This window comes from Cibotium barometz, chromosome 8 (assembly GCF_041138505.1).
Source record: "Cibotium barometz isolate CiBa-2024 chromosome 8, ASM4113850v1, whole genome shotgun sequence".
In the NCBI taxonomy this organism is placed as follows: Eukaryota; Viridiplantae; Streptophyta; class Polypodiopsida; order Cyatheales; family Cibotiaceae; genus Cibotium; species Cibotium barometz.
In genome coordinates this window covers 63,794,152-63,803,704 of record NC_141053.1, presented here as the reverse complement: position 1 = coordinate 63,803,704, position 9,553 = coordinate 63,794,152, and the positions used below count along the sequence as shown (strand labels likewise).

The 9,553-nt window shown below is 42.0% G+C and overlaps 1 protein-coding gene across 1 annotated transcript; it reads right to left on the bottom strand.

Annotated features, from left to right (window-relative positions):
* Positions 1-4,310: 4,310 nt before the first annotated feature.
* LOC147636541 (pectinesterase-like) lies at positions 4,311-7,095 on the bottom strand. Its single transcript, XM_086802009.1, has 2 exons — positions 5,290-7,095; positions 4,311-5,209 (listed from the first exon to the last, which is right to left on the bottom strand). Exons 1-2 carry the CDS (start codon positions 6,458-6,460, stop codon positions 4,512-4,514), a joined length of 1,869 nt encoding a protein of 622 aa, XP_086658135.1. The 5' UTR covers positions 6,461-7,095; the 3' UTR covers positions 4,311-4,511.
* Between the last annotated feature and the right edge of the window lie 2,458 nt (positions 7,096-9,553).

Below are 9,553 nucleotides of genomic sequence, written 5' to 3'. Positions count from 1 at the left end.
TCCCAGGGGGACGTGAACCGTTTGAGTATGAACTCAAGTTCCGTGAAGTTGCAGAAAATGGTTCACGCCGTGAATCGGACTTCATGGAACTATTAAATTTGATTTTTATTTATTTATTTTTTATGCACAGTTCCCGAGGATGTGAACCTTTTGGGCATGAACTCAAGTTCCGTGAAGTTGCAGAAAATGGTTCACATATGAACTGGACTTCACGGAACAATTAAATTCGATTTTTTTTTTGGAGCCTAGTGGAAAATACAAATTTTTCTTTTTTGGAGGGAGATATTTTTTGAATTTAAAATGAAAGGGATATGGGCATTTTCCCAAAAAGGTAAGTGGGAATCAAAAAAGTCAACCTTTTAATGACACCCCTTACACCCTTCATAAATGACCCCCAAAATGGATAAATTGACAACTCATGAGCATCTACTCATTGAATGCTCATTAGCCTTAATAAGTCATGTAAAAAAGTGATTAAGAATTAATCCAAGATTAATTCTTTCACTAATCTTTTCCTCTTTTACACTATTCAAGGACTCTAATTAACCACTAATCCTTAATTAATTCACACAATTGAGCACATCATTGGATAGAGCAAGGGAATGCTAATCTTTGTGCATCAACAAATGTGTAAATTAATCTGAAATAGGAGATTAATTAGACTCTTAATTATGGTCTCCTCTTTTAAGGCAAAATTAAGCAAAGAGAGTTAAATTTCTCCAATTGATGTGATTAGGTGTTTTTATCATCACTGAGGACTTCATCCTAACTTGCTACCACACACTCTTAAAGCGAGAATCACCATAAATACTCCGTCACACCATTACGGGCGCATGCCCAAGTTGTAGCTTTGGACACTATTGCTTCATATCTTGAATGTATGACCCTTTGGTGTATTTACCGTGACTCTTTGATGTAAGATAATATTAGTAGCTCTTGTTAACCCTAGAATTGGGTTAATAGAGGTTCATGGCCCTACTCTGGCTTTCTTCATTGGAGCTACACCCAAAGATAGGGTGGTTGAATGCCTTCTTTATAAAATTTAAGGCATTCAATCACCCAGTGCCTTATTGGAATTGGCAGATTAGAAGCATGTTAAACCATCAAAAAATAACCAAAAGACTTAATTAGTTACATCAATCATTAGCTAGGATTAGGACCATTAATCATATCCCATTAAGTTTAGAAAATCACATAAATCACCAAAAACTAGGCCAAACCAACTCTCGAGTAGGGGACGTGAGCCACAATTCCACACAAAAAGACATGAGTAGACACGTGAGCTTGTAGACATGAGTAGTGAGTCTTGTTGAAATATACAAGTGAATAGGGTGTGTGCGGGAACAAGCCCTTGGCTAGAGGCTATAAAAGAGAATCTGTAAATGTGAGAGAACCTGTGAAAAGGTGAGAAGAATCTACTAGGAGAGAATAAAGGGTAGCATGAGAAGATTTAGGAAGTGTGGAGATATTCTAGGAGAGGTGAAGAGAATCAAGCAAAAGAGGTGGAGTGAATCAAGGAGAAATCAGTGGGATTAGATGCTTGGATGTAAACTCTATAAATTGAGGCATTGGCCTAATGAGAATTTGCTGGTTTTTGATTATCCATGCCTACATTAAGCTATTAGTTAATTACTCACTAATCACGTCTTAATTATCGTCTAGTCACTTTGTTAATGATGTTGATTCTAGCATTTGATCCACCATAGATCATCACATTACTGTAATTTTAACTTCTGAACATGTGAGCCATGAGTCTGGACACATAAGCCAAGAGTTTAAATATGTGAGCCTATAGCCTGGACATGTGAGCCATGAGTTTGGACATGTGAACGTGTAGACATGAGTCTAGAGGTAACTATACCTAATATAGTAAGAAACAAATATGTTTAAGTCAAGAGCTTGCCTTAGCCTTGTTGAAGCATGTGTCGTTGGGTTTTACCTTTAAGTCATAAGTACAACTTTCCCTTGTGGCTGTGCCAGCTTGTCTGTCACACCCTCACTTCGTTGTCACATCAAAATGCTCCTTGCCAAAGAGGTGAAGGGAGAGTTCTTCATGCTTTGATGGAGGCAACAAGATATGGTCCTTCAGGATGGTTCTTCGTCACAAAAGTCTAGAAAAGAAGACGCTCATGAAAGAGGAAAACCTACAATCACACCTATTCAAATAAGCATTCATCAAGCAAGTAAGAATACAATAGCGAGCAAGAAGAGGGAAGAACGAGAGTTCACAAGAAAACTATTGCAACTGAATGATTATGTTTTTCTTATTATTAAAATATAATGACTAGTTTTCACATTAGGCCGACTTAACTATGTACACTAACTCCATAGAGACTTTCCCTATTTGAAATTAAGTGCATATTGTAAGATGTATGGTAAGGATGCTTTATATATTCTAACATTGTCTTACAAAAAATAAGTTCCAATCCATGTGGGTGAGATAGCAAAGTGCCTTATGGTAGGTTAGGTGGACGAAACCATGTTAACCTACGGAGTGGTTAACACCCCCCCCACACACACACATGTGCATGCACACGATCCCTCTTCATTATCAATATTTTTAAAGATAATATCTATTATATTATATTTAGTTTAAAGTAAGCATTTACAAGATTGATTGAATATTTTTAAAGATAATATCTATTATATTTAGTTTAAAGTAAGCATTTACAAGATTGATTGAATATTTTTTAAGATAATATTTATCATATTATAGTAAGTTTAAAGCAAACATTTACAAGATTGGCAACATAAAGTCTTTCCCAAAGGAAGTCCTTTGGTCCTCATAAAAAGTGCTAGAAAAGCAATAGCCTTTCACTATGTGTTTTAACCTTTTAAGATTGATTTAACCTGGCTTGCCAAGATTAATGTAAATTTACAAACAAGGAAAAAAATAGGGTTTATTTTTAGCCTAGTGGCTATTTTATGAGGTCCTCCAATAATTATTGATATAATTTATATTAAGATGTTATTGAAATCGACCAAATTTCCTTTCAAGATGAGATCGAGAAAAGTGCTCTACATGTCAACACATAAGATAAAAATTAAAAGATTCACCAAGGTTTCTATCCATTCATGTACATGGTGAAAACATCTTCTCCATCTTATCTATATTTATACCACGGTAATAGGCTTTTTAAAACCCTACTTACTAAATTTAAAGGCTTGCTGGAAATAAAGAGTCAACAATTTAAATGTAGTTACAAACATGTCAACATGCTAGTGGCACCACATGAAAGCTACCGCTATAGGAAATGCTCCATCAAAAGCTACCCATTTTTCCTAGGCTTGGCCTGTGGGTGGCAAGGGATTCTAACTGCACTACAATGGACTAGGCACGGCATCACTGGATGGTGATGGTGCCTTAGGTGACAGCATTTGTTGGTCTCATGCAATAAGGAACAAGGAGCATTCATGCACCTGCACCAAGCCCGTAAGCTTCACAAGGCACGCCTCCACATTTGGCACGACCTTTGGGATGCCTGAATTGGACAGTGGCACGACTGGGAAGACATTGCGAGGCAATATGGGCTCTCACCCCCAGCACTCAATGTGTTGTAGGTAGCAGGCAGAGGCACTTTGAGGGCACTTTCCACATGTTGGCCCACAACAATTTAGTTTAGCGTGGACAATTGGCTCTCCAATTGGAGTATCACCTCGAGAAAGCCATGAAGGCTGCAGACGTTCAACTTGCTTCACCGATTCGAATCCCCAGCTGGCTCAATGGAAGTCTCAAGACCCTATTAAAGCATGGGATAGATGCAATGTGGTGAACTTTGGAAAGCTCCCCATGCTTCAAGGTTAATGTTTTTCTCTGGAAGGTTCTCCATCACAACCTCCCTACCTAGGAGGTTTCACGTTAGCATGTAGGCCCAACATCTCAGTACTCTACCCCCTTTGTTAGTCGTAAAGGGAACATGTCTTCCATCTCTTCTCGGCCAGCCCTTATGACCAAGCCCATTGGAGTGGGATGCATCAATGGCTTCCTGACTAAGGAACCGAGTATCAATTCACATGGAAGAATACCCTATTCGGCAACACTTAGAACCTTGAATCCTTTCCTTTGGCATTGGATATGCTACATCATTCTAAAGACGCTATGGATGGATCCTAACTAGATGATGTTCCACCATGGTCTCACAGCTACCACTGCCCTGCCTAGGACTTTTTATGTTTTACCATCGAGCCAACTGATGTGACAACCTTGATCATGCGTTATCACGAACAGTTTCTATATCTTATATATTAATATAAATTTAATCTTTCCAGAAAAAAGCTTAAACCAGTTCATAGGTAGAGTTTCAAAGCAATTTTGGCGGCGGTCAAAAAGTTGATAGGTAGATTATGAAATAAAATTTGACGGAGGTCAGCATATATTATTTTTGACTGGGTTGGAAAAATATTTTATTCTTGTGGCACTGTCCAGTACACACATATTACAAATATGGATATATCGAGGATTTTATTAATCAAGTGTAATCTTTGAATACGGTTCGCCCCTGTTCACTGTCCTAAGACAAACTCGCCTGATATGCCACCTGCAGGGCACTCAGCCATGTTCCTCCAGCGATGAAATTGTCGACCGTAAACTCAGAGGCATCTGACTGAGACATGTTTGGATGCACTCCGAACCATTTTACGCGCTGGGATGTGTTGGATCCAGGCCCTCTGTTGTCATACTCACCGTAATAGAGGGTGTCCGTGAAAGGATTGCTGGAGTTCCAAGGAAGCCAGCCTTGGGGATCCACCAGCGCTTCGATCTCGGACTGCAGGAATACAACGCGAGAGTAGGCTTTCCAGGGCCTACCCAGGTAGGTAGAAACACTGTAGGTGGCATTTTGAAGGCTGGAGTCCCCTGTGACGGTGCAGTTTTGGAAGGAGTAGCCCGAGATGTCCGACGCCAGCTTCCGGCCCTGGGCAGTGTAGGTGTTCTGTTGCCCTTGCAGCGGCAGCCTCGCCAGCAGCACACAGTTCTGGAAAACAGCAATGGCGTTGCCGAAGATGAAGTCCACGGTGCCGGATATCTGACATTCCCGGTAGAACTGCCGGCTTGCAAGAGCGTAGAGTGTGTCCTGGTAACCCTCGAAGCTGCAGCGGTAGAACACCATGAAATCCGCGCCTGCTCGAACCGCCACAGCTTGGTGGCCGCTTGGCCCCGCTGTATTCCGAAACGTCAGATCCCGAGCGTAGAAACCGCTTCCAGCGATACCTAAACGAATGGAATAAATTAATGAGTTATTTAGACAGCTTGATAATGCGGGCCTTTGAAGTTTGTGCATGATTACTTACCCACAGTTGAGGTCCGATAAGTGTTGTACTGGCCGCTCGACACGTTCCTGTCTCCTGTGACGACCGTCTTGCCTATGCCGTCGCCCACAAACGTGATATTTTGCTGGTCCTGTGTCACATTGAAGACTTCTGCGTACACTCCTTGCTTGATGTAGATCACGTAGCGTCCCGAGTAGGTTTGCGGGATAGCTTCAAGCGCCGCCGTGATGTTGCTGTAGTTGCCACTTCCGTCTTGAGCCACCACCGCATTTGCATCCACAGAGGTGGAGGAGGATTGCAAGAGCTTGCGCTCTGCCGCAGAGACCCAATAAGGAAACTCATTGCCATCATTTACCAAGCCTAGAATTGAGCGTCTACTAGAGCTGAAGCTAGGATCAATGCTCGTGTCATCTGAATGGTCACCAGTACTACTAGATGGCAATGATAGCAGACGGCGCCGGAGGTGCATGAAGCTTGGAGAGGGAGGTAGAGCGCCCAGCCATGGGGTTATATCATTTCCAATTTGGGAAAGAATGTCGACAAGGCCGAGGCCATTGCCGATGACCTCGGCAAGGTAAGCTTGGTTGCTCTGGATCTGCTCCTGGATGCTGCCAGGAGCTTCTTGGAAGTTGTCGGAGCAAGCCGTTTGGTAGCTAAGAGAGGAGCTCAGCCACACCTTCACATCCATAAGGGCACTTCTGAGAGAGTCGACATTGTTTAGGTGGCCCAGGCCCGAGAGCCTGGACAAGGCCAAATTCAGCTGGTCTCTCACGCTGTCCAGAAGATCAACGCAGTCCTCGGCGCATTGGCCCTCGAGCAAAGAAAGGCCTTGCTCGCCCGAGCATTTTGTGGCCAGGCTTTGTGCCTGGTTTGCACGCGTGGCTGCTGCTTGAACTGCGTAGGAAACCACGTCCAGTGGAGTGGCCGTGAGGGGTATGTGGAAGGAAGACAGCTCTTGCACACACACATCTGGATACGCCGTGTGCTTGCATATGGTGCTCACTATTGAGATGGAGAGGCGGTTGTGCGAATGGATATTATGTCGAGGTGGCTTAGCTTCTTTGTGTTGGGCAAGCACCACGCAAATGAGGGCCACTGCGAACATGAGCGGTGCAAGAATACGAGCCTTGCGCCATTCGTGGATGGACTGATGAGGAGTGCCATAGCTAATTGAGGACGGAGAACCTCTCATGGTTTTTGCAAATTATTGATCCCAAATACAATCTCAATTTCTCTCTCTCTCTCTCTCTCTCTCTCGGACGCCCTCTAATGCTAACGTGATAAAGATCTCACATACGACTCCTAAGGATATCGATATTAAGTATATAAGGGTCGCTTTGGAGATAAAAAAGCTTTTCCATTAAGGGTTTGAATTGTTGGCTAACATCACATGGGAACGTGCAAGACATGAATTCCTTCTAGAGCTTTGCTAATTCCTCGATGCACCTTGGAGGCTGGAAGCTGAAAACAGCTAGCGGAGTCCGGACTCTTCAACATCTATCTATCTACCTCCATTAATGGGGGGCACGAAAAGCCTGAACAAGTCTGACACATCAGCGAGAAAGAAACTTCTGTGCTCCTGCATGTGCGTTGTCGTTGTGTGCAATGTGTGTAGTGCAGCCCACCTAGGTGAAGGAAAAAAGGTATTCAGGCTCCGCTGCCACTATGGAGGAATCGATCTTTGCCTCAACCACGTCATGGACCGACGTCGGTGGAGGAATCGATCTTTGCCTCAACCACGTCATGGACCGACGTCGGTGGTACTACTATGCATGATGGGCAAATTAGCAGCGACGAGCAATAATTTGTCGTAAAACACAGCACGGCATGCAATCGTAATTATGAAGACTTATTATAGGATTCCAAAAGCCGTAGAGTTTTAGCGATACCCAGCGGCTAGCCAGCTATAAGGAATCCTATACACTGTCGTCATCCAGTTTTTGCTCATTTTTTTGTTGAAGTCAAAATGCACCCGGAATTTTCTATAGGCACACAATAAAACCTTTAATTGACACCTTCAAAATATATTGATGAACTTTTCAAATTCAAAACCAAGCAATTTCAAATTTCAAACAAGTGGGTTCTTTGAACTTTCGTGATATATATGTCAAGTTTCAACATGCGGTGCGGTCAACAGCCCTCGCACTCGCAGTCACGCTAGTTGGTAGTTGGGAGAGGCTTGATGTGTGACGTGAACCACCAGCATCCACGTAAATGCATGCGTTTCGGCTGGACGTGTCGGTCGGCACTGGGCAACTGTAGTTTGTGAGAAATTGTTGTAATGTCAGCCTCTCATCCTACACGAGACTGCTGTTATACACCTTTCAGGATGGTCACTGGTGTCCGGCACGATACGAACAGCTGCCCGAAGTATTCAACTTTTCATGCAATCAAATCTGTTATATTTATTATAAGATATTTAATTCTGGAATTTTGCAAAATATTTCTTTTCACAATTTAGAAATATGACCTGCCATTATTCTTTGTCAAACGTCGAGCTGGTTGAGTATGCCTTTCTTAAACAACTGGCAAATTGCCTTCTCAAAATTTATCCTCCTTTTTTCATGTGTGGATTATTGTTATGTCTTTTATTGTCCCAAGTTGTCCCTTTTTTTTTGAGTAGTCAATGCTCTCAAGATAATGTTTGGGGTTCTAATTCATTTAGAAATAAGAGGATTAATTTTCTTATGATTATCAAAAGTTGAATCATGATTAAATTATACTTATCAAAACCAAAATCCGATTCAAAAGGTAATCAAATCAAATGATTTTTAAAAGTTATGAATAATTAGAGTCATTTCTTTTTCTTTTTCTTTTTTCAATAAAGGCATTTTTATTATTGAAGAAAGTCGAGACAAGTTACAAAAGTCGGGCTGACATCAAATAGTGGTCAAGGCCATTTTCAGGCCGAGACTTCTCTCACTATCCTAGGCAACGAGCAATGACCCTCTGGGTCTCTATCCTAGGCTCTAGAGGTATTGGAGCTTCAGCACATAGCTTAGATCCACGTTTACAAGATATTCTCTCTTCTCTTGAAGCTGAAGAATCTTGACCTTATCTGTGACATTCTTTGGAGTGCTTCCAATAGGGCCTACCAGTTTTGAAATTCTGGCCTCAATGTCAATGATCTTCCTCAAGTAGAACCTCTCCCCTGCAAGGATAAGGAGACTTTTGAGGGAGCAGGTATTCCGGGTATCACCTCAAGTAGAACCTCTCCCCTGCAAGGATAAGGAGACTTTTGAGGGAGCAGGTAATCTGGGTATCACCTTCAATTATTCTTACTAAACATAATTTTATACAAATATATATATTCATATATGTGTGTGTATGTATGTACATATAACATATACATACATACATACATACGTGTGTGTGTGTGTATACATACATATAACATATACATACATGTGTGTGTGTGTGTGTGTGTGTGAGAGAGAGAGAGAGAGAGAGAGAGAGAGAGAGAGAGAGGCCTAATTGTCCAAACCATCATGGTCCAAAGTTCAAACACTTAACAAAGGGGGAAAAAAATATTTCTTCCATAAAACACACACATAGGGCCTGGTCGCACCATGGATTTCATCCAGCTATCTAGCTCAAACAACAGGTGCCCCTTCCGGTTACCCCTCAATAGTACTGGTGCACTTAATGCATTGATTTGACATTGAAAAGCTGGATTTGACAGTTTAATAGCTGAATGAACTGCTTAAGTAGAGGGTAGGGATTTGGAGCAACTCAAATGGTTGGGCGGCTGCTGTGAAGTTGTCTTTTCACGTGCAATCATTTCACCTTTCTATTGCACCCAAATCACATCATTACCGGAAGGGGCACCAGTTGTTTGAGCTGGATAGCTGGATGAAATCCATGGTGCGACCAGGCCCAGAGAGAGAGAGAGAGAGAGAGAGAGAGAGAGAGAGAGAGAGAGAGAGAGAGAGAGAGAGAGAGAGAGAGAGAGAGAGAGGCCTAATTGTCCACACCATCATGGTCCAAAGTTCAAACATTTAACAAAGGGAAAAAAAAATCTTTCTTCCATAAAACACATAGAGAGAGAGAGAGAGAGAGAGAGAGAGAGAGAGAGAGAGAGAGAGAGAGAGAGAGAGAGAGAGAGAGAGAGAGGCCTAATTGTCCACACCATCATGGTCCAAAGTTCAAACATTTAACAAAGGGAAAAGAAATCTTTCTTCCATAAAACACATACACAAAGGGAAAAAAAATCTTTCTTCCATAAAACACATATTTCATGTATTGACAAATGGTGTTGTACCCTTCAAAGATTATAAAACAAAAA